This window comes from Lissotriton helveticus, chromosome 5_1 (assembly GCF_964261635.1).
Source record: "Lissotriton helveticus chromosome 5_1, aLisHel1.1, whole genome shotgun sequence".
NCBI classification, from domain to species: domain Eukaryota; kingdom Metazoa; phylum Chordata; class Amphibia; order Caudata; family Salamandridae; genus Lissotriton; species Lissotriton helveticus.
The window spans coordinates 1078260299-1078286508 of NC_136065.1; the positions used below are offsets into that span (position 1 = coordinate 1078260299).

General features: G+C 44.0%; 1 protein-coding gene across 1 annotated transcript in view; it reads left to right on the top strand.

The window, feature by feature from the left end:
• Positions 1-26210, top strand: part of LOC144752593 (proton channel OTOP2-like) — a 110888-nt gene that overhangs the window by 26213 nt on the left and 58465 nt on the right. The window contains exon 3 of the mRNA XM_078640475.1: positions 5678-5814. Coding sequence (XP_078496601.1) covers positions 5678-5814 — 137 coding nt within the window. The remainder of the gene's footprint in view (positions 1-5677; positions 5815-26210) is intronic.

Genomic DNA, 26210 nt, shown 5'->3' on the forward strand with positions numbered 1-26210 from the left:
GGGGATCACCCGCACTTTTGAGTCCAAAGGTTGACAGGTATGCGAGGCCGCAGGAGCGACGGGAAGTGGGCAGCGGGAAAGGCGTGCCTGGACAGAGTTGAAGATCTTGGGGGGAGTAGGACAAGACAGGAGTAAGTACGAGTCTGCTGGCATGCTTAGGAGTCGCGATGGTGAGTAGAAGTCACCCAGGGTGACATTGAATCTGGCTAGTGAGTGAGCAGGCGAATGGAAGATAGCTGCATAGTGCAACAGAAGTGAGTATATGACGTCACAGGGTCTGCCCTGTGACACGAAGCGGCATTTCTCCAGATGACTGTAAATCACACTGCATAGGCCTCTCTGGCACCCCTCCATCCACCCCACGGGCCAGGAGATTCCTGTCACCAGTACAGCCTTATCAATACCTGCACGGCACACACTACTGGTGCACAATGCAGGCGCGTGTCCGCCCCAACCTCCTGCTCAAAGCCTTCCCTTACTGGAACCGCAAGGTTTCTCTAAGGACAGTACAGAATCCCCTCTCAAAGCCCCGCATTTGAGGTTAACCTCAAAACTCCTCCTCGCCCTCAGCCCCCCTCGGCCCCCTCGACTCCCCACCCCCATCTCCTTTCACGATCCACTTCCTCTCTGCTGAACATCTGTTATCAGACAGCCCTGCTGCTCCAGACGGAGGGGCATGGCAGATAAGAGACCAGGGTATCGGATCGATCCCGGAGGGGGTGGTGCTGCACCCCCAATCCCTCCATCTTTTTAAAGAGCTCTTCTTGGGGCTTTTATTGAAGGTAGAATGTGACATCTGCCAAATAAGCCTCAGTCAGGCGCGATGAGCAGCAGCCTAAAGGAAAATGACCCCCTCCACGAAAAATGTGGTAGGGGACCCTAAAGTGTCATTTGAGCAGGCCATACTTGCATTTTTGCAAAGGCATAGCGCCAAGACTCCCTCATCCTGGCTGCAAGATCCAAGGCTAGCCCCCGGCGCTAACACAATGACTGCAGGGAATACGATAGTTAACAAAGGAGTAGCCGGTGCACATCTCGGAATGCAATACCTGGTTGAAGCGCAATCTATTCTCTGAACTTCCAAAATTCCTAATGTTTACTGAATTTTGGAAAGGCTGGTAGTGGAGGAGATTGGGAATAGTCAGACGCAGCCTCTTACACTGAAAACAAGCCGAGGTGCCGTGACAGCGGGAGGGGGCGCGGGAGCCGGGCGACTGGCAGGAGGGGGTCGCCTTAGAAGCCACGAGCACCGGCACTTTAACAAGTGGAGAGTGAAAGCAGTGCGGCAGGCCACCCCATCCACCTGAGTGCCGGGGCACCACTGGAAGCTGGGCTGAGTCGGGGCGAGGCTGCACAAGACGGCAGCCGAGCTGCGCCAGCCTGCAACAATGAGGCGTGGGCATGAAGGGCTGCGGTGAGAGCGAGGAAGGAGGGAGAGAGAAGGCGCGACAGGCGCTCCAGAGCGAGTGTGGAAGGCAGACCTGAGCGAGGGACAGGCAGCGGAGCAGCGTGTGCGCCGACAGGCAGGGTGACCGTGGCAATGCTTCTGTGTGGCACTCAAAGGAGATCAATTTGAAGTAAGTTCCATAACCAAGACTACTACTTTATTGATAAACATTACACCGTTTTTACTTCATTTCTGATTTATGGTACCATTGCTTCTTTGTTTTTGTGAGGCAGGGACCCAAAATCGCATGCTCCATCTCTAGACAAATTGTTCCTCTTAATGTCACATTGCAATCTCCCCTCTCAGAAATAAAAAGGCTATGGTTTTCTTGGTATGAGTCTCGTTATTATGGTCTTCAGCTCTCGGACACCAAAACAACAAGCATTAAGCACGGGCACATGGACAGCGGGAGGGGGGGCGGGAACGGGCAAACGGACAGCGGGAGGGGCGGCGGGAACGGGCACAAGAAGGCTCGAAAAATAAAACAGCACTCACCTGGACATCTTCTGGCGGCAAATGATCAATACATGGCGTCAAAAAGAAAAAAAAAAACGCCCACCGCCGCATGACGTGGGCAAAAGCCTAAAATTCTCGGGAACGCCCACGAATCTGCTCCGGCATTGACGGACAGATCTCTGTTCCAATGGCTAGCCTCCATTTATGGAGCTAGCCAATGGAACAGAGGGGCGGGACTACACACACATACTCTAGACAAAAGATTTCGCCTGCGCGAAACGCTGCTTGCGCAGCTTTCGACAGGCAAAACCTAAAAAGGGGGATAGGAGCTTGCCAGCCAATTATAGGCCTATTCGTTTAATTGCAACAACAACAACAAATTCTTTAATTGCGGGATTAGTTAAAATCCTTGCAATAGGAAAAACACATTCAAAGCAGTCTAAGTTAAAAATACTCATAAATTACAATTTAGACATGATAAAAAAGTCATTAAAGCACATATGACATTCCACTTCTGTGCAAGGTTAAAAGTACAATAAACGAACCAGAACATTCCAGTTAAACTGTCCGCTCTCAATATCTAAAAGCATACAGCTGGTTTGCTCTATTGGTGCTATAGTCTGCGTATGAAACGTTAGGCAGAGTTTCCGAATTCTGGCTTGTGCAGCTTAATCTCTCTTTTGATAACAGCCTACTTTGATGGGATCGTCAGTTAGTTGTTAGATTTAACCAGATTTTTGCTATATTCATAAATCAGACTAGCCTGCATGCTAGTTGAGTGTTGTTTCCGTCAAAGCTGGCTATTAGTGCTTGCCTGCATGTTCGTATTCCTCTTTGGTTCCACAGTGGTTTTAATAAAAGTCTTTTCTCATTATTTAAAGCTGAACAACTGCACAGTATATGCAGGATGTCCTCTTTAAAATCGCCACAGGTTCTGCGGTTTATTTTTGTTTCTATACGTTCACAAGGCGGCTGATGCTGATATACAGGTAGAATTCCCATCCTCAGTTTTAAATAGGACTCCTTCACTTTTCTTGAGAACCCTGTTCCCAAATAGGCTTGTGGCTGAGACCTTGTATAACTCTGAGTCACAAACCAATCATGGGCCCTCTTAGTCAGTGTGGCCTTATCCTCCTCCAGAGATAGTAGCTTAACAATTTTGTTTACTAGTTTCTTAAAGATGTTATGAGGCCCATTGAGGTCGCAAAGATCTTGTAGGGCAAGAGATCTTATTGCTGTTTGGAGGTTTATCATTGCTGGACTGTCTTTTTTCCTTTCTAGCGCCTTCCATAAAAATGAGTTCAGAGAGTCTTGCTCTGCTCCCTTTATCTTATGCCAGCATTTGGTGTACACTCCTTTTCGAGCTAATTGCTGTTTTTGGAGGCCAAACTCTAGCCGTAGTTGTGCTGGTGATGTATACTTTGGGAGAATAAATACTATTCGTATTGTTTTTGCCATCACTTTGTTCAAGATTGACTCATCTCTCCCTCTCATACTTTCGCTGCCGTAAGTGATGGATGGTAGCAGTTTTGCTTGGAGCACTTCTAATAAGGCAGTTGGACTAGGTCCTGCTATTTTTTGGTTAAGGTTTTTTAATGCCACTGCTAATGTAATCACGCTTGTTTTAATCAATGCATTTTGTTGTCTGAACAATCCCTTTCTGTCAAACGTTATTCCCAAGTATTTGTATTCTTTAACCACCTCCAGCTGTTGACCTTGCAGTTCCCATTTAGGATTGTGTTTTTGACCTTCCCCTTGAGTATCACCACTTTCGATATTCTAAGTTTATTGATAACCCGTTCTTATCTATTCCTTTAATTGGCTGCTCACAGAAAATCTTTCGTCAAATGGTACTAGTAAAGATTCAACATTGGGTAGAAAGTAATAACTTTATAAGCCCTTTGCAAGCAAGTTTTCTGACCCAAGATATCAACAATAGATCAGTCTTCAGATTTGCCATAATATACCGGAAGACAGTCTTGATCGGCAAAGGTGCCCTGTATGTCGCCTTTGTCGATCTTAAATCTGCTTTTGATTTGGTACTACGTACAAGGCTATGGTCTGTTTTGAAAGAAATTAGGATGCCTCCTGACATATTATCCTTGCTGCCTAGACTACACGATAACGACTTTGCCCAGGTTCAGTGGGGCTCGCAGGGACAAGTAACTGAAAGAATTCCTGTATTAAAGGGCGTCTGTTAGGGATGAGTACTGGCTCCTACTTTATTTTCTTTATATGTAAGTGGTCTGGTTCACCACCTCTTGAAAACTGAGGCTGATGCCCCATTCATTGCAAAGGGCAAGATACCGCTATTTTTGTTTACAACCGACATGTTAATTTCTAAAACATCTAGCCAGCTTTAGTGATTTTTGATTGCAGCGTGGTTTAGAGATAAATGTTGACAAAACTAAAGTTGTGGCATTTAACCATTGTAAGAAGTTTAAGGGTAAGATATCTCTGGGGAGAGATCTACAGGAACAGGTGGACTCATTTACATATCAGGGCATTAAACTTTCAGCAAACTTATCTCAGGGCCAACATATTGATGTTGCAACCATAACGCATAGACAGAGAACTGTTGTAATCTTAAAACAACAGCGTGCCTCTCATACTAGGCCTGTTGCACCTGCTTTGAAAATCTACAAAGCAAAAGCTCTAGGAGCTGCTTTGTAAGGCCCCGAGCTCTGGGGGTATGGCGACATTACAGGCCTAGCTAAATCAGAGAACAAAATTGTAAGAGAACTGGTTTTGCTCCTAATTAGCATCCCTCTGCATTCTCTATTTCTGGATTTGGGCATGAAAAAAATACCTCTCAAATCCCATTTGTGACTTATCCATTACTGGCGTGGGATCTGGGTCACCCCAGAGTTGGTACATTCTACAGGGGCCTTAGACGAATAAACCCAACAAAGTCCCATGGCTGATCTAAGTGAGGCAGCAATTCAAAGGGTGCGCTGAAAAAACATTATTGGGCCTAATCCCTACAGCACGATGAGCGTATGGCTGGGGATGCAATGTTGTCTGGCAAATTCTTAATTTTTAAGTTTACATATGCACTAGAGCAGTATTGAGATTTGGTCACTGTTCATCAGTTTAGATTGGGTACACTCCCTGTTAAGGTGTTCACTGCAAAATGGAAAGGTGTATCTAGTGAGGATTGTCCATTTGTGTAGGCCAAAAATAGACCATCCTGCATGTGTTATTTGTGTGCTCTGCATATATTAGGTTTTGTTCTTTCTGTATTGCACCAGTATGCAGGCTGCTGGGCACCACATGTCATGTGATTGCATTAAGAATACAACATACAGACCCATCTCCTTTGTATGTTTATGCAGTAGCAAAATTCTTGTTCTTGATGTGGGCAAAAAGGAGGGTCATTATTGCTGCTAAGTGATTTTAATGTTTATTAAGTAGGGTACACGTTTATAATGATTCTTAATCGTACTTTTATTGTGTGAATTTCGTTTTAGCAAATATTTGCGAAATGAAATATTTATTCTGTAATTAAGGACGTGGATAGGTTGTTTACTGTGATTATCTTGATAACTTTATTGTGTCTATGCATGAACTGTATTTATTTATTGTTCACTTTTATGGCTTAAGCCAGATAAAGTTACTATGACTGGATATGAAGTTAACATAATATTTTAAACCTATAAATCACTTCAAAGAGCTTGCTTGCCCTGGCTTTCCCTTATTGCACATGGTAGGCAACATTTATCTCTTTACTTTATTTCAAACCCCCCAATAACTGCATGTTCTTACGTTCCACAGGGGGCTTGGCACTTTTTGCACTTGCCACATTGGTGTTGGATTGCCTGACCCTTGGATTCTACCATGAACTTCAGCACTGCATGTCAGTCCTCATCACTGCATTTCCTATTGTCCAAGCTGTCTTCACAGTCATACAGGTGAGTACCCATCCGTGAATTATATTGTAAGAACTAAAGACCAGTAACGCTCTCTTTTTTTTGCATTATGTGCTTCAAGCCCACCTCACTTCTCCTGCTCATGCGGGAGTACCGGGTACAGGGAGGAAGGTGAACGTCATATCCTTTGTGCATTTGCCCTCGAGTAGTCTCATTCCTTGTAGAGTCATCACCCGGTTTCAGCTGCTCAGTTTTTTCGGTTTACCCACAATGCCATTGTTTATCTAGAACCTGCTGTCCTCTGCAACTCAGCAGATGACAACTTTGTTGCCCGATTGCGCAGAAATCTTTTTCTCGTGTGTCTTTGGAAGATTGGTCCATCAAACAATTCAGCGGAAGAGTTTACGCAAATGGGTCAGCGTGTTTCCAAGGACCTTTGGACAAATCTCAATTTAATTAGTAGTTTACCAATTTAACACATACCAAAAGTTGAATTTTAAATGAAACATTTGGTGCATAAGAACCTTGAATAAGAAGGGACGTTCGGATGAAAACTTTTATGTCTAAAATGCACACAGGCATAGAGATATAATTTGACTGTTATGAATCATTTAATAATTCCTACATTGCTTTTATTTATTTTTTAAACACATATTAAAGGAATACATACATTTTTCCGGCCTTGGCTGAGGGAAATTTTCTGATTGGCGTGCTTTTAGGAACCTCAGAAATGCATCAATGTTCATTTTCAATTTACCTGCAAGATGCTGTAATGCTTTATAGAAACTGCTTGGTGATGAGTAGATGTTTATAAAAATGTTACATAAATAATTAAGGTACTATTAAGCCCTGGAGGATGGTTTCTACAAAATCTAACTTTTCAAGGGCTGAACAGATCTTCATGGGGATAATTTTCTTTATTCTATTTGATGTTTTTTAATATAGCATCTCGAAACCACAAATGGTGAAAGAGTGCTTTACAACAAGGGTTCATTGAGAGGACTGAAATACTTGAACAACTACTGTAGGTGGTGTTAATCTGCATTATAAGTAAATTAGTGAGGCAACTTGAGACACACATTCGTTATGTTTGCATTGAAAACCAGTGGCGTGAATACAGTATTCTGACTCCAGTTAGTCACTGCTACTCCTTAACAGCAGTGGAAAAATAAAAGTTGTTTTCCACAGCTAAGACATCACCAGGGAACTGCTTGCTTCTCTGGTGTTTGCCCACTTTGCCTGGCTCCCCAGAGGCCCCAGCAATGCAGAGGAATGGTGCGTGGTACTCTCAACCTCCTTCTCCCACCTCTACTGGATCTACACAGACTCCAGGGAGAATGCAAGCCCGCTCACTATCATCTCTCCTGAGGGTCTCTGCACCTGCACTGGAAGTGAATGGCAAGGTGTCATGGCTCACAAAGGGCTGGCGGCCAGTGGCGTAACGAACCTTGAGGGGTCCCCCCTGCAGGGTACGTGAAGGGGCCCCCTCCGGACTCAATCTAGATCTCCCCAGCAGGAGTGTGGTGCTGACGGAGCCCCCTGGAGGGTGAGGGCCCCACTGCACCGCGGGGGCTGCAGGGGCCTGTGTTACGCCCCTGCTGGCAGCACTGCGGCTGAGAACTGGGAGAAGGAACAGAGGGGGGAACAGAGGGGGATGGGTATATGAAGCCTGGCTCAAAGAACTAGGGATCAGGGGCGGCTACTCCATGTGGGCAGAGGAGAGTCGCCCTACTGCTTTCTCGCAATGTGAGAAGCAGAAACATAAAATGTTATTATGAATACCATTTTATGTTTCTATGTTTCTGCTTCTCGTACTGCAAGAAAGCAGAAGTGTTTGGTTGGGGGGTGTGTGGGTGGTCCTGCTGCAGGGCAGGGAGGAGTAGCTTGCCCACTGATGTGGGCACTGACTGTTTGGTCGGCCCCAGGGCCGACCAAACCAGTCATACGTACTCTCCGTTTTCTCCATGTAGGCTGCATGCAGCCTACATGGAGAAAATGGCCTCCCCATGGATGCCTGTGCGGTTGGGGTCCCAGCCAATCACAATGCTGCTATTGCAGCATTGTGATTGGCTTAGGGGAGGAGAGGGAGGCTACCTGATTCCTGGAACTCGGAGGGACAAGACTCGGGACCGGACCGGGCAGGCGAGGTAAGTTAAAAAAAATTTTTTTAATTACCCCCTCCCCATGCAACCCCCTCCCAGCGCGACCTCCCCCCCTCCTGTTCCCCCCCCACCCATGAGTCATGCCGGCCAGGACTGCTAGAGATGCTTTTTTTATATTGCAATAGGGAGTGTGGGGGGGGGGGGTTCAGTTTGGGTAGTTGGAAGGACAACGGGTTTAATATTGGCATGGGTATATAATGGTGTTTCAAAGGTGCTGCAAGAGGGTGGCAGGAAGTGAGGTACTCTTATTTATATTAATATTGGGATGGGGAGGGTATTTTGGAGGTTGTAAGATACGATTTTTTTGTGTGTATTTTCGAGGGGGAGTGGATGGGGGGGTGGCTGACAGAATACCAGGTTAATTTGTTTTTATAATACATTCGGGGGCAGGGGCCTGAAAGAGACAAGGTCATATTGTGCCTGGCTTCCCATTGGGTCCTCTACCACTGCACAACTGACACCCTAGGATCAGTATCTCAGGAGAAGAGGATGGCAGGGTGTATATAGCATCAAACGTTAGATGTGCAGCTGTTAATATCGTGTTTGTGCACCTCAGGCTACACAAGGGACATCATATACGTCACTCTTGATTCCTGATGTCACTTGAAACCTGTCAGTGTAAAATTACCCCATTATTAACACCTACCTACGGAATTCTATAAGTGGTCAGTAGTTGTACTTTAATAAGGCACATAAAAGCATAAAAGATATATTTGTTTGAAGTCGACAGCCGTTGTACATTTATAGTACGCAGTAGTCCAACAATACGGTATATGAACTATATATTAATATATATATGTATATATATATATACACAAACCCGTTTCAAATAAATAAACAGGTCCCAACATGCTAGGGTTCACTTCTTCAGTTTATTGTGGCCTGGGGTGACGCATTTTGACCGTCTCCGCGGTCTTTCTCACAACAATGCCCCGATGCCATTTTGTGCATTAAATACCAACACAACCCTTAAAGTGATAGTGCAATTATGTTCACATTCTCACCAACAATAAACTTTTTCAATGTCAAATGCAAATCGATAAAAATATTATTTGTTCTAAAATACATGACCTGAAATTGCACTGATTTGATCAAACAGTGAGCTTAATTAACAACTCAAAATTAGACTTATAATAACGACGTTGTCATGTCCACTGACTTAATCTCAAAGCAATTTTTGTGTCTAAATTATCTGTGTGTGAACAAAAAATATATTGTGAACTTTTGGCATTATGAGCAGCATTAGAGGATCGAAGTTGTAACACAAAACATCAATTTACACATATCAACTCGGGTAAAAAGCCCTTTACATTATCTGTTTTTATAAGGGTTAGAATGTAATCCTGAGCTCAAAAATTAATTAAAGTGCTGATGCTACCGTTTAAATCATTTTTAGAAAAAGTGCATAATGCCAATGATCCCTTCTAGCATTTACACCTGCTAATAGGGAATAAAAACGGGCTTCTCCTTATAACGGGCCAGTGCACTAGCTTCAAAAATGCATAGTGTATAAAAACATTTTTTTTTCTACTAGATAAAAAGCAAACTCAATCACTGAAGTTCTATTGCACCTACAGATATTGCACTTATTGCAAGCAACCCTGTTGTCTTCCTGCCAGAATCTGAATGTATACATATAGACATAAGTAAAGTGCCTATATCTGAATGTAAACATATACTCATAAATAAAGTGCAAGTAGCACATTTGTGCGCAATAAAGTGCCACATTCAAGAAAACATTGTTATAAAAAGCAATTATGAATTGGAAATAAATATAGCGTTGCTTAAATAAACAGGTCAATGTCCTATCTCCAAAAAAGGAGGCAAATATAAGCTTCATATATTCGTTGGCATATTGGGCAAGTGCCTTAAAGCGCAATGTCCCTTCTGTGTTACCTTTAACTGCTCTCTTGATTCAACTTATTTCACCTAAAGTGCCCTGAGCTCAAAGTTAATACCATTACCTCCTTCTCTTCAAATCATTTTACGGACTAGATTTACTACTAAGTTCATTTCATAGAAATCCTGAATTATAGGTGAACGCAAGGGAATTCCCTCATTTGCATGGGGCTGCGCCCCCATGCAAATGAGGGAATGGCCCCTGATGATATAGCTGGCGCCTTATGTGCAACAAAGCTATCTTATTACAGAAGGGGATCCATAAGCGTCTGCAGCCCCTTCTGTAATACCAAAGAGGCCCAGGGGTATGCAAAGCAGGCGCAAATGCCCGTTGCACTCCGAGGCACTTCTGTAATACAGCCTCTGATATTCCCGGGTCCCTCTGTTTGACCCTATGTGTTTGCTCCCCTTCTGGGGACAACATTTGTGATTGTCAGTTTTTGTGGAGGAATATCAACCAGAAACAGAGATTCCAATCCCCCAGTATGCCCACACCAAAACCGGGAAAACTTGTAAGCAGGGCCTTAGTGATGTAAACTATTGTGCACAGTAGTCAATCAACTAAAAGGTTACCTATCTTGGTGGTCAGCAGCAGTACTAAGGTACAGCAGCATAGCCTATCTAAATCATCAGGAGGGTGTGTTTCTCGAAATGACAAAAGTAGGTGATGTTAGGACAGGTTTAGTAGATGATCCTATAGTTTGTATTTGCAAATTTGAAGTGAAGGAGCAGTTCTTATCAGGCGTGCAACACCCATTGGGCTCACGGGGCTTCAGCCCTCCCCCCGTCGTGCCTGTCAGCCTGGGCTGACACAGCTTCGCGGGCTGGCGAGCATGTAATTGCAGCCTCACCCGAGTACTTAACAGGTCTTTAAAAGACCATTTAGTTGTAAATGAGGCTTTTGTTGTGTGGTCACCCTTTCTCACAGCCACTTTGTCCGTGGTTGGAAGAATTAGCCCCCCCCGAAATATTTTCAGCCCCCCCCCCCCGAAATTTGGCACTAGTTGCCCGCCTGGTTCTTATATAGGCTGGTGTGGCATTCCAGATCCTGAAACGGCGTATGTGAAGGTGGACATGTTTTTTTAACAAGGTCTTTTGAAAAGTAGTGTAGATTTGCTTCCTTGGTCGGTCCTGTTGTACCATATAGTTCATGTCACCACCAATGGAACTTTAAGTGACTAATTAAACCATTCACTGGACATGTACCGAATTACCGATGGAATATGTATGTCACTCAGTACCTTTTCAGATCCAAGGATCTTCTGAGAGCTCCCTACTTAGGGAGATGTGTTAGAAAATGTTGGTGGCAAACCTACTAACCTACTAAAAGTATGTTCAGATTTGACATAAGTCACATGGAGGGACCTATTATCACAATTTCCATGTCCCTTTATGATGTAACCCGACTGAGCTTCAATTCACAAATCTTCCACCTCGGAGTGCTTCTTGTAACCCCACAAACCCCTCACAAGTATATGCACACATTACAAAAAATCCAGACAACATAAAATACAGGAAAAACAACTTCTCTATTATTTGTTTGCTGCGTTGCAGGTTGCGGTGCTTGATTGTTAGTTTTTCATGTGCTTTTTTCCGTGTCATTAATCACTATGAGATTTAATATTGTGTGATTCCCATCGAGTGATTAACGCTGAACTCTTATTCTTTACTGGACTTTTCTGAAACGGTCTGCTTATTTCGCTCCAAAATTTGGAGGTTACCAATGCAAATTCCGTTTGAAAAAATGTAATTATCATCCCTTCCATTTATATATCATTGATTAAATATTATTCTTACCCATAATACTTGGTTATTTTCTTATCCAACACACGCTTCTTTTGCACAATTTTTACTTAGGGCCTTATTACCAGTACAGCGGTTCTGGGACTGCTGTACTCACGGTGGTGGTCTGACCACCACGATCCGCCTGTCGTTATAAGAGTGCAGCGGTAGAACCACCAGCAGCCCAGTACCACACTGCCAGGACCGCCAGGATCCTGGATCCCACGGTGCGAGCGGTGTTGGAAATTAGGAGGAATAGACGCAGTGCAGATCTGGCAATGCTGTCCATATTACAACTTGCCCTTCTGCAAGCCTATTCATTGTGTTGCTCCCGCCATGAAAAAGCTGGCTGAAGGGCAAGGATGGAGCCCCCAACAGGGCCTCCGGGCAAATCTGCCGATGGGGGCGTGTGCAGAGGCACATGATGTGCCCCCCACAAGTGCATGGTTGTACCTGCACTGTGTGACTTGCAAGACATGGTGCATGCCACACGGTGGACGGATGAGCATTCAGCACTTTCACAGCAGCAGTATGCTGTATACCCTCTCCTATGAGCCTAACACACCACTGCGTGAGACTGTTGCAGCACTACCCTCCCGTCCAGGACTATACTTGCAATCCAGCAGGCAAGCTCACCACAGCCTTGGCGGTCTTCCTAGGACCGTGGCGGTGGCAGTTCCATTCCAAAACTGCCAAAGTCATAATAAGACCCTTAGACTTTCTTACTTAGACTTTTTTTAAAGATATATTTGCCAGTTAGTATCTTACAGTCAGTATCCGAGTTTTAGAGGAAGCGTGTATGCAGTTAAAGGTGATTAGGATCCTCCAGAGGTGAAAACTCAGCTGCAATCTTGATCCATTTAAGCAAGAAATACGAAGGAAGGAACACACGAAAAAGGGGATTTTCTACATGGATGGTGAGAATTTTCGGGTGTCACCAGATAGAGTCTTAGAATTCAGCAGAGAGGCTCTGGACTTCAGCAAAAGCCTCATGTGTAAACTATGATTAAATAGGGAAAATACATGCCTTATTACTTTTCTCACGAGCCAACCCTTCCCTTTTATCCTCGAGCCCTTTTAGATGGTGCTGAAGGCACGGCTACATACGAGTTTGAGCTACAGCCTCATCATGGTACATGCAGACGTTACAACTGCTGTGGAAAGAGCACAGTCTCGTCCAACCGGTGCTTTTTCATCCCTAGACATCCATTTTCAATTTTTAACGTTTAGAGCATGACAATTCTAAAATGAAGGAGCATGTTCAATAAAGTTTGTGGAGATAGCGAGCGTTTAACAACCATCAAACTGTCTCTCTAATGGACTTTCGTTTTTTTACTAAAACTACCTTGGTGTTCGGCATATTCCCCAAAAATATATTTTCCTGGTGCTTGCTGGTGTTCTCAACAGACAGTGGCCTGCACTACACTGTCCCCCTGACCTTCCAGTATGTTTGTGTGCCCCCTTAACATCCAGGTACTGGCCAGTGCTAACAAAACCAAATAGGGAGTTCTGGACCTGTGGTGCAGTAGAGCACACTTCTCTCATCCTTCCACTCATCCCCTGTCCCCCTGTTTACACAATGCTTGCATCTTGATGCGTGAGGTTTCCACTCCTACTCACTCATGTCTGCGTTTTCCCTGGTGCATGCAGGCGACTCGCCCCCACACTGCTCCCCCTCAGAACCTTTCATGGTTTTTGGCAACTCATAGTGGTGAGGGCAGTGTACTTACTAGGTGATGGTAGTGCCCTCTCCTTCCCCTTATAGGGGGAAGCACTGCACCCCCGTCCAGCTGCAGCTCCCCTTGCATGTACACACTGATGCACCACCTTCCGTTGCCCAAGATCACACGTTTATTATTCAACTCACAATCACCACATCTGAATTAAATGCTACAACCCCCTGGCAATTTTAGATAAGTCATTGTTCTCTTTATTTTATTGATAATCTGGGATTCATTTTCCTTTGCAGAAGTTTACAAAAGATATTTGGAGTAGTTTGGCTGAAGTCCAAGAAAAACATTTCCAAGAAGGGCTCCTGGAATTAATTACGGATCAATGTAAAACCAAATTGTGTAGTTGTGTCCGTGCTAACTCTGTTGGGTGATTTGAATTGGAAAACCTACCGGCTGCTGACTTGTTGTGTGGGCGCTGTTACTCTCTGCCTGCTCCTCACACTGCTGTTCCGGGCTGCGGGCTGTGAATACGGTCTCCCCCGCCGCCGCATCCTCCATCTACGCGGCCGCCGAGGGGGGGGACAACAGCCCCCAGAACACACCGCAGGTACCGCCCCGCACACCCACTGCCACTTTCGTGCCCGGAGGCGCTTAAAGAACCGGAGCTCCCTCGAAGGAGTGGGAGCTCCGTGCTAACTCTGTTGGGTGATTTTAATTGGAAAACCTACCGGCTGCTGACTTGTTGTGTGGGCGCTGTTACTCCCTGCCTGCTCCTCACACTGCTGTTCCGGGCTGCGGGCTGTGAATACCGGTCTCCCCCGCCGCCGCATCCTCCATCTACGGGGCCACCGAGGGGGGGGGGGGGCACAGCCCCCAGAACACACCGCAGGCGCTTAAAGAACCGGAACTCCCTCCGCGTCGCGGGCGAAGCCTGGGCAAAGGGCGGGCCCTCTACGGCCCTCAGAGGCCAGAAGAGGCTGGGCCATCCTCCTTACTTCGTCCCAACTGCCCTGTGCGTGGACATCTAACCAACACACTGACAGGTACTATTAAGTTCATTGTGACTATTGTACCTGGTTCATTTGCGCGCTAACATTGACTAACATTGACTGCCTTGTCATCCGCTTAATAGAAAGTCCCCGGTGGGTGAGAACTTATCAAATTTGATACGCATTAATCTTTAAAGCATGAGGAAGGTTGCAAAAAGTGCCAGGATGCCCACGCTACGTTCCAACACCAGACAGAAGGCTGATACACCCCAGCCCTTACCCACACTAACAGCGATAGACAAGATACTACAACAAACTATAGGGGTAGTAGCCACGGCAATAGTTAACACTGAAAGGAGGCTCTCACTACCACCGACCATTACCATCCAAGATTTAGGTGATGACTTCTCAGTAGTTACAACAGACGCCCCGGACATAAGCTTTTGTCTTACTTCCTCTTACGCAGAGCTCCCCTGTGCACAGGCACCCACGGAGACCCCTAGAGGCACTGAGAGCATCCAGATAAACTCAAGTCCTGCGCCTGTTGTAGAAAAGGCAAGAACAAATAATATAGACCCGAAAAGGACCAAAGAAACTCAAGTAAATAACTAAAAAACAGGGAGACATAATACGGCAAACCACAATCTAGTGGCACCAATAACTAATACCACACCGGGGATACCATGTTGGGTGGCAAATATGGTAGCTGATTTAAAGGCAGATCTAGAAGAAACCATCATGACCCATATCAAACCCCTGATGTCAAAGATTGACAGATTAATATCAATAACTAATAACAGGGGGGCAGGAACTTCTAGGCAGGTGGTACAAAATGGAACATCAGCACAGGCTGGGCAGGAAAGGGGAGCTCCTATTAACACAGATAAGGATAAGGTAGTACCAGTTGTTAACCCCTCTACAAATAAACCTAAGAAAGGTACCCAAATCACTACCATAAAAAATAACAAAGCTCCCATATCCTCGAACACCAATACTTCTATCACCGCCCAAGTACATACAAACCAGGGAAAGGGAAATCTTCTAATCTCAAATGATACAACAGGCCCCAACACAAAGGAGTGTACCATCACAGCCAAAAATACTCTACCCAAGGACATACCTGAAAGAACAAGATCGTCTCGCTTTCAGACAATTAACCTGCCCCCAGAAGCCTTGCCTTTCGTCGTTGTATTGACAGGAGTCCCCCCCCTAAAGGAGGGGAAAAGTGAATCACACTTTGAGTTAAAAAACAAATGTGTGCAATGGTTAAAGGCAAACAGACCTTTACCTCCAAACATCTCCGGTGAAATACTTGCTGTAAGAAGAGGGGAGTGGATAGGTAAGGCAATAAAAACGTTGGCCGGGGACATTATAACAATTAATTTTAGAGACACCGCTGCAGTAAATTATATATGTAATGCCCCGCTGAGTGGAACAAACACACAAATTTACCCGTTGCACCTATCATACTTTTACCCAAGTATGCCGCAAAGACCCAGGCAGATAAATAGGGTTCCTGCGAGTAGGGTCTATCACTTTGACCCTCAGTATAGAAAACAACAACGGCAAGTACCTTGGCAGGGTACACCCATCTATGACCCTATTACATCGCAGTATGCTCATTGGAATAGATTCTGTGTTTTGGACGAGGTGGATTGACTCGTAGAGGAGGAAACTAGTATAACACAAACGGACAGGAGTACATTTGGGGAGGGGCTTTCAGGGACGGTAAACATCACACCCACCACTCCAGAAGAAAGCGGCAGTAGGAGGGTCAGTAAAAGTAATGCCCCAGAACAACAAGGGTAGATAAAGCACAAAGAATCAAAGGTGATAGATAAACTGGCAAGGATGAATGTAGAAAACATACTTGTACTAAATACTAACACTACAACAGCGGGGTAAGTCAGGAAAAGTTGTCCATTAAGGGAATTGGAAGGAGCGACAATGCTGGTTAGTCAGGATAGTATTAGAATTATATCATGGAATATTGCAGGTCGGACCACTAGCCGGGAGGCGGAGTCCAAGATGGCGGAGTGAGGACTCTGCTTGCGGCGCGCTAGGAGCTCTCTCCTCCTCTTGGCGAAATCGGCTATGCAGATCAGTCAAAAAACTCCCCAACCCCGATAGCTGGTCTTAACAAACTTAAAACTTAAACCTAACGGAACCGGGCGGCGAAGCAGAGTGCAGCGCAGCGCGATTGCACTGAGCATACGGAGCTTAAACATGAGGTCAGATGGAGTAAGCGGACGCAGCGCCTTAGTCTGACTCACCAGTGCTGTGCCGGCTGTCTACTCGAGGCGAAGGCAGCGGAATACACAGGATATGGTCCGGAGCCCATGTCTGCCTCCTGACGCTCTCTGACATACTCTGCAGAGTCCGTGACGGTGCAACCGAGAGAGCTCTCTCAACGGCGCCAACGGCATCAGCTGGCAGGACAGAGCGTTGCTGACCGGCGGTTCCAGGGCTGCATGCCGACTACCGCAGTGTGTCTGATCGATAGGGAAAAAAAAAAAAAAAAAAAAAAACGCTGGAAGATCTGTCATAACGTTGCTGCAACTGTTGGAACTTGCTCCCGTGATAGCTAAAGGCTGACGGAGGCTGACGAATGCTGTTGCACACCACGAAGATCTGGCGAGCTGTGAAGTTTTGGCTTGAGAGAAGGCTCACTCACTCTGGGCTCATTGTTTTTGGACTGGCCAAACCAAGGCTCTCAGCTACATTTGCAACCATAAATACAGAAGGTATGTCACCCAAGCACCCTCCACGAACTACCCGAAACACTAAAAACTCAACAACAGCCGCGGCTGCTGCTGCTGCAACGATCACTGTGCCTGCACCTGTACCTGTATCTGTAACCACGGCAGTAACGGCAACCTCGATCCCGGGCCCTGTCCCTGCCTCAGCCCCAGCCTCAGCCCCAGCTCTGCAATCTGCAGGGGTCACTGCAACCAACGCGCTGGGGGGTGCTGAGAAAATTGCAATGAGCGTCAAGGTGAATGAAACGGAAGCCGAAAGGGCAATGCAAGCCTCATCAGCAGCCCAGGGAGCGAAGGACGACCTTGATAAAATCACTATTACCAAGGGGAACGATAAGAAGATGGCAGGTAAGACGGTCCTGCGTCCTCCCTTACTTAACTGTGGGACAGTCCCTAAAAAAAGAATGTCAAAAAAAAATACAGACACTAATGAAAGTGCTAAAGTCGGGACAAATACAGGGGAGGGCGGAGGCTCATCCGGAGGCTCATCCAACAATAATGACAATAACGATAACACTTCTATCCTGATTGAAGGTAACAAGATACAAGAGATAATAGAGCTAGAAAGCCACGAGACAACTATTGGGCTAGAAGTGGCAAAGGAGGTGTTAAACGAGGAAAAGTCTAACTGTCTCGTCACTGAATCTATGAGCAATCACGGAACAGAACAATCTCCGGAACTTAATGAGGAGTATCTCTCTTCTGAGGACTGTGACTATGATACAGAGGAGGAATCAGACAAACCTGCGAATAAGACCCTGACCAAGCTGCCACCACGGAAACGCAGAGGCAAGGCTAAGTCAATTCATAAAAAAAAAGGTAGAACTCTGACCAACATGGTAGCAGGAGTAATCCCCCTGAGCACAAGAAAAACTGTTACTGACAAAAGCCCTTTAAGAAAGTGGATGGAGGCTAAGGGACTAGTTAAAAACATGACTTTAAGGCTCTCAGGGGGCAGCCCCACAGACAATGATAATGGGATACAACAGCTCCAGGAAAATGGGCCTTGTTCAATGACGCAAACTCCCAATCTTATCACTAACAAACAAGCTAGCGAACAGATCAAAGGGGGTAATGACCTCCTTGGAGCTACATCCCTATTGGATTCAGTAGCCGCAGCAGACCCGGGCTCGGACTATGACCTAAACCAATCTCACGTTGAAGGTAGGCAGGGGAATCTAAGGGAAGAGCCCAAGCTGGGCAAAACTGAACACCCTCAGTTAGACGCCATTCTAAATCTTCTTGTAAATCAAAGGGCAGAGTCCGAGGCACATTACCAGCAGTTAAAAAACGATAACATAAGACTGCAAACTTCAATAACAGATATAGCCTCCATACTAAAGGGAATCACACAGGAGATAACGGAGCTCCAACAGCGTACTGTTCTGGTCGAAGAAAGATCGCAAAGGGTTGACGCCAGTGTGGAGCGACATGACACAGTACTCACCCAGTTACAGGGGAAAGTGGACGACCTGAAAAATCGCTTAAGACGATCTAATCTCAAACTATATGGAATCCCGGAAGGGGCAGAGGGGTCTGACCCCAGGGCCTTCTTGGTGAAACTGATGCCCCGTGCATTCCCTGAACTCTCGGATTGGGACTGGGACTCCCAAATTCAAAGAGCACATCGGCTCCCACTAGGCCAAAAACGTCTTAATAGTAAATTCTCACGTCCTTTATTGATTTATTTTGGCAACTTTCTGCTACGACAAGCGGTGTGGCAAAAAGCTAAACCCAACACTCCGATAACTATCGATAATCTCACTATCTTTGCACGCTCGGACTTAAGCAAAGCTACGATGGATAAGAGATGGGAAATGCGCAAATTAATCGACCCAATTAATAAACTTGGTGGCTCAGCATACCTGCAGGAACCAGCTCGACTCAAAGTGATCATGAACGGACATACAAACTTTTTTTAGGAAGCGCAGGCATTCTTAGCCAGTGTCAATAAGAGTAATTAGACACTGAGTCGAAATGAAAGGAGGTGGTCTATACCTATATGTACCTATCTTCGCACTCTGGGGGAAAATAAGGGGGTGGAAAAAAAAAAAAAAAAGGGAAAAAAAAAAAAAAAAAGGTTGTGGGGACTGAACTAACACTATTAGTAGAAATAAAGTCATTAAAGGTGGAGGGGGGGGTTGACCTAGGCTCTTAGCCGCAAGAGCTGCCTCATCAACGGCAGCAGTAGGTAAGGGGGGGAGGGGGAGGGTAGGTCTTCGCAGTTCGGGGGGGGTGTGTGTAGGGTGGAAGGGTGGTGGGAGGGCGGGGCGAAAAGGGGGGAAGAAATTTTTTTTTTCAATCTGGTAGAAAGACTCGAGGAGAGATTTATGTTTGTAAAGCACTTTTTTTCATATGTTGGAGAACATCAAAATATGCTGTTAATAGGCACCACTGACTATACTTATTACTTTAAAGATGCAAAGGATTAGATGTATAGCATGGAACGTCTCTGGGCTAAACAATAAGCGTAAGAGACATTTAGTCACTGAAGAATTAAACTTGTATAATCCCCATCTAGTTTTTTTGTCAGAAACTCATATCATAGATAGTGATAAGAAGTTACTGAACCAACTGGGCTTCGAGATGATAACCTACTCAGCAGCTGCTTCTCATGTCAGGGGGGTGGCTATATTAAAAGATAAAATATTCAATGTAGAAATAACTAGGACGCAATCTGACAAATGGGGGAGGTGGGCAATTACTCAACTATGTCATAACAATGTGAAGCTCGTGGCATGTGTTGTATATGGACCAAATAGAGAAGATCCAAGAATATATGAACAACTAAGTATAGCCTTATTAGGATGGGAAGGAGAAGTCATATTTATGGGTGATTTTAATTGCATTATGAATTGTCAGACGGATACAACACGCCCTGGTAACCACGTCCGAATGCCTAGAACTAGAACGTCCATTTTTAATTTATGTAAGCTGCATAATGTCAGAGATGCTTGGAGCTCATTATATCCGAATATTCCCGGTTATACATACTATTCCGCTCCTCACAAACTATGTTCACGCTTAGATATGGCTTTAATATCAGATTCGTTGATGAGCTCTATTTCAACAATGGTTATATACCCACGCATCACATCTGATCATAACCCTATTATGGTTGAACTGATTACGTCTCAAAAACGCAATCCCCCTAGAGCCTTTACGTTTCCAAGGAATCTAATGTCGAATATGATTTTCATTACACAATTGAAACAACACATCATAGAATTTTTGATCTTTAATAGAAATACTGCCTCTTGCCTAACAGTTTGGGACACATGCAAGGCTAGTATTAGAGGGTTTGTACAGACGTATATTTTAAAACAAAATCAAGAAAAACGCAAGCGCAATCTAACCCTGACCTCGGATATCGCTGCAGAAGAGGTTAAACTAATAGAGGCGCTAAGAGGAAATCAGCCAACTTTGGCTATTAATACAAACCTTAGTCGGCTAAAATGCGAGACCAAAGAAAACCTGCTAAGAAAAAGGAGTGCACAGATCCACAAATATAAATTCACACAATATGAAGGAGGTGAAAAAATTGGCAAAATTTTAGCATTTAAGGTAGCGGAAGATAGAGCGGAATCTATGGTCTCACAAATCATAGGAGTTGACAATAAGAGATATAACCAGACAGACAATATAATACAACAATTTGCCAAATACTATGAAACTTTATATACGCCGGAAAACACACCTAATGGCATTACAATTGATAATTATCTAAAAGAGAATCCTACGAACAAAATAACCATCTCTGAAGCAGAAACCTTGGCTTTAGAAACTACTAGAGAAGAACTGAACGAAGCTATAAAAACGCTACCACTAGGTAAAGCGGCTGGGGAAGACACCATCCCTTTGGAACTGTATAAATCATGTATGGAAGAATTAACACCCCTTCTTTTAGAAGTAGTAAATCATATAAGTAGAACAGGGTCCGCTCCGCACTCTTGGAACAAGGCGAAAATTGTATTCTTTCACAAAAAGGGTAAACCCAAAGAGGAGATGGGCTCATATAGACCTATCTCCCTAATCAATGCCGACGCTAAGATATTTGCAAAATGCTTAGCCAGAAGACTCGCACCGTTATTGCCTAAAATAGTAAGTACACAAAAACACGGGTTTGTGGTGGGGAGGGACACATCCGCCCATGTAAATACCGCAATAACAGCTTTCGACATAGCTGAGGTAGAGTCTACTCCCTTAGCAATGATAATGCTTGATGCTGAAAAAGCATTCGATCGGGTGGGATGGGACTATCTATGGCACATAATGGGACATATGGGGTTTAGCGGAAACTTTCTAAATGGGATCCGCGCCCTCTATGACAATCCAACCGCATACATTAGTTATTGCGGTCATACGTCAAACTATTTTGCAATCAGGAGAGGCACACGTCAAGGGTGCCCCTTATCCCCTTTATTATTCGCCTTATCATTAGAACCGTTTTTAAAGGCATTGGATAATCAATCAGAAATAACTCCCTTTAAAACCAGTGGGCAGAGCCTAAAAATAACTGCATACGCGGATGACATTGCCATTTATGCGACTGAGGCTACCGACTCCCTGAAAGTAATTATTTTAGAGGCATCCAAATTTGGCAATGTATCTGGTTATAAATTAAACACTCACAAAACCCAAATAATAGCTAACTTTGTCCCTCCCCAGCCAATGCCTGAAATTTGTAAGACTGCGACTTATTTAGGAGTACAAATCACCTCAAATATTAAAGAGCTAAACAAGATCAACTACAATAAACTTATGAAAACCACCATTGCCAATTAAAAAAAATGGCACCGACTTCCATTAAACTTAATTGGCAGAATAAATTTAATAAAAATGAAAATCATACCCAAATATTTATATTTATTTAGATCAATCCCGTTGGCACAAAATAAGCTTTTTTTCAAACAACTAGATAGCGCTTTCTGTAACTTTGTTTGGGGATATAAGAAAGCCAGGAGATCATTAAAGATGTTAAAAAACCAAATCGGATCAGGCGGTCTCAATTTCCCTGATCTGAAACTCTACTATTGGGCCTCATTTATAAGGCGTATCAGATCTGTATTAGACTCAGAGAATCTGCTTTTTTACCACCATTTACTCTTAAAAGGAGATTCCAAACAATTCTTACTTTGTATCACCGACCCCAACTTCTATAAAAGGGTTAAATTTAAGACTGCACGGGATTTAGCAAATATCTGGAAAGAGATACTTATCTACTGTAAAAGTAACATATATCATACCCAATTAACTTTATGGGATAATCCTGGACTACCTAACATATTTAGCGATGGAGAATCCCGAAGGTGGCAATCGAAAGGTATCAAGGTACTAGGCGACTTATATACTTCTCAAGGTATAATGGACTTCCGTACTTTAAAACAAATATATGGACTGTCCGACACACACGAGTTTAAATATAGGCAAATATACGACTTTTTAGTACGGAAGAACGGCATTAAAGTCTTATCGAGCGGGGGCATCTGGGATATCTTAAATTCAAAAAAGGAGAAATCATTAATTAGTTTGACATACAAGATCTTTACAGACTTAAGAACGGACGATAATGAAATAATAGCTAATAAATGGAATGTAAAACTGGGAATCAACGTAACAGGAAAACAAATAAGCAACTCGTACACTAACATTCATTATCATGTAAGATCTTCTAGTTTATGTTTACAGCAATATAGAACCGTATATATGCTATACTACACACCAGAAAGGATCTCTAAATGGGCCCCCAATAATAATTTGGGAGAGAAAACCAAATGCCCAAAATGCGATGCGTATGCAGCAGATCTTATACATATGCTGTTCACATGCCCAAAACTTGGGAAGTTCTGGGAAGAAGTGGGGAAAATATTAGTTATAAAAAAGGTTTCCAGCACTCCAATAACAGCCCCTATGGTAATATTAGGCCTATATACTACTAATCAACCACACTCTGTATTGCTATCTATTTTACTTTCCTGTGCCAAATTGACTCTAGCTAGAGCTTGGGTCAGCCCAAACCCACCCAATGCCTTGGAATGGTGGTATCTGGTTAACGAAATCAAAACTATGGAATGTGCGTTAGCAGAACTCAGAGGGGTCAAATCATTGCAGAAATATGAGAAAATCTGGGGGAAATTAGAATTGAATTGTACTGGCATTTAGTTTCGATTTATGTTGGGTACTGTTATTTTATGAGATGAGAACAAACTATGTATGTTTATCATGAATCTGCTTACTTTGAAATAATATCGAATGTTCTTGTAACTTTATACCAGGTGAAAATAAATAAAAATAATTAAAAAAAAAAAGGAATATTGCAGGTCTGGCGGCCAAATATGACTGCCAGGAATGGCGTCCGTATATTAACAATTTCCAAATTATATGCCTGCAAGAGACTTGGGCGGTCGACCCTAATCAGTACAGTATGGAGGGGTATAAATGTTTCTCAGTTCCCGCTGTAAGAGCATCATCGGGGAGAGCGATTGGAGGACTACTAACATATGTAGACCTCCGTATACAAGGGGTTTGGTCCAACTATAACTGGGACTCACAAAACATGCAGGCGATAGGTTACCGCGCTAAGGGGACTAATATCTTAGTGCTAAACTGGTATAATGCGGTGGGCTCAAATGGCAGAGGAAACGTGGTAAAAGAATTAGACTCCCGATTAGACGTGCAGATATCATCAAATAAGACAAAAAGCATGCCTAGTATAATACTAATGGGGGATTTTAACTGTCATCTCTGTGAGAATTTGAGACCACTGAACAAGGATTGGTCGCGGTGCACTGTATTAAACGGACCACACTTTGCACATACTACAGAGGGATGGGAACTAGAGAAGGTAACAAAAAGGCATAATCTGGTCCATACCATGGACTTGATAGAGTTAGGTAGTAATGGAGATCCTAACCCAACGTTTAAGGGCAGAGGCTGCCACTCATATATAGATTTTGTTATGGTCTCGCCCACACTTAAAAAAAGGACTTCTAGCATGGCAATTGAAATTAGTATCTTTAGCAATCATAATCCTCTGGTCATGGAACTAAAAGGTCTAAATTGCAAGAAACCATCATGTAAAACAGATATAACAGAAAAGGCGGTGGATCAGGGGAGGAGGCTCAAGTGGGCTAAAATAGACGGTGATAGATTTTATATCCAAATAACAATACGGTGGTTGAGGGCTAGAGGGACGTTTAAAGACCTTGCCTAAGTATTGTCCCCCGAGGGAACTATGAAACAACAACAAAAAAACGTAGGGGTCTGAACTAGAAATCCTCTCGTGATTCCCTGGAGTTATCCTAATGTCTCTCAGAGTACACAGGAAAGAATGAATTTATGCTAACAGATCGTATCGCCAAAATGTGAAACACCAGTGATTGTCAGTCAACCGCAGTGAGGATTCCCATCAATGTCTTGTGTTGATCAATATTATCATCTGGTAATCCTACCAGGGTATTGTGTCTCTAGATCAATGAGACCCCCCGAATACCCCTTTGGTCGGCTTGGGGTAACAACCCACAATCACTCAGTTTTACCACATGATGTTGATATGATGGGAATGTGCAGTGCAAAAAACAAATTAGTGGTGATTAAAAAAGGATAAGGAACTTACAAAAACTATTTATTGGACATAAGTCCCTTCCTGTTTAAAAACAAGAACAGTGCATTACAATTATCGCAGTATGACCAAATATCTGCGAGATGGCCAACATGTTTCAGCCTAACAAGGAAAATGACCTGACTCAGTCACAGACCGAGACAACGACGGACAGAGCGGGGTCTCACGCATCCTGAGCCAGGTCCAGGAAGAGGTGAGGTCCACTCCCTGGACACCCTGGATGTAATTAAGACACCAGGTGCCGAAGAGGATTTCAGACAGTGGAAGGGAGAATATATCCTTTACTGTTGTTGTTTCACAAGTGTGTTTTTTTGAATTAATTTTTCACACATTAGTCACTTATAAGCAGTAGCATGACTGGAGAACAGAGGCCCTGAAGAAAGCCTTGGTCATTTTCCTTGTTAGGCTGAAACATGTTGGCCATCTCGCAGATATTTGGTCATACTGCGATAATTGTAATGCACTGTTCTTGTTTTTAAACAGGAAGGGACTTATGTCCAATAAATAGTTTTTGTAAGTTCCTTATCCTTTTTTAATCACCACTAATTTGTTTTTTGCACTGCACATTCCCATCATATCAACATCATGTGGTAAAACTGAGTGATTGTGGGTTGTTACCCCAAGCCGACCAAAGGGGTATTCGGGGGGTCTCATTGATCTAGAGACACAATACCCTGGTAGGATTACCAGATGATAATATTGATCAACACAAGACATTGATGGGAATCCTCACTGCGGTTGACTGACAATCACTGGTGTTTCACATTTTGGCGATACGATCTGTTAGCATAAATTCATTCTTTCCTGTGTACTCTGAGAGACATTAGGATAACTCCAGGGAATCACGAGAGGATTTCTAGTTCAGACCCCTAAGTTTTTTTGTTGTTTTCATAGATTTTATATCAACAGGGCAAAATGCTATAAACATATGCCTCGATCAAAGCATGGAGGGAGGGATTGTGGTTAGCGCATTCGAGGAAATAGCATGTCTTGTAGAAGGTCTACTAAAGACCTCTAAAGGAAGTAAAACAGTACCTGTATCGCGCTGGTTCGACCAAGATTGTATTAAGGCACAGAAAGACCTCAAACATAGCCTTAAGCAGCGCCCTAGGGACAACTCCAAAATAGCCTACTGTAGAACAAAATATAAAAAGGCCCTAAAATCTCGTAAAGACAGTTTACAAACACAAGCCTGGGAGGACCTAAGGGAGGCGGCTGAAAGAAGAGATATGTCTGGGTTCTGGAAAGTCATAAACACACCGTGCTTCCAGGAACCTGGCGGTCCCAAATTATTAAATACAATCCTACCTGAACAATGGTACACTCATTTCCAGAGTCTCTATAACTTCACAGGGCAACCAACCCATGATGAAGACCAGAGGCCAAACTTGACCATACGATTAGATTTTTCCATGAGTGAAGTGGAATTGGCTATTTTAGGGTTAACTAAAAATAAAGCACCAGGCCCTGACGGTATACCCCCTGACCTTTATCTGAGTAACATAGAGTTGTGGGCTCCCATTCTCACGAGGGTCCTGAACGAGGCAGTTGTG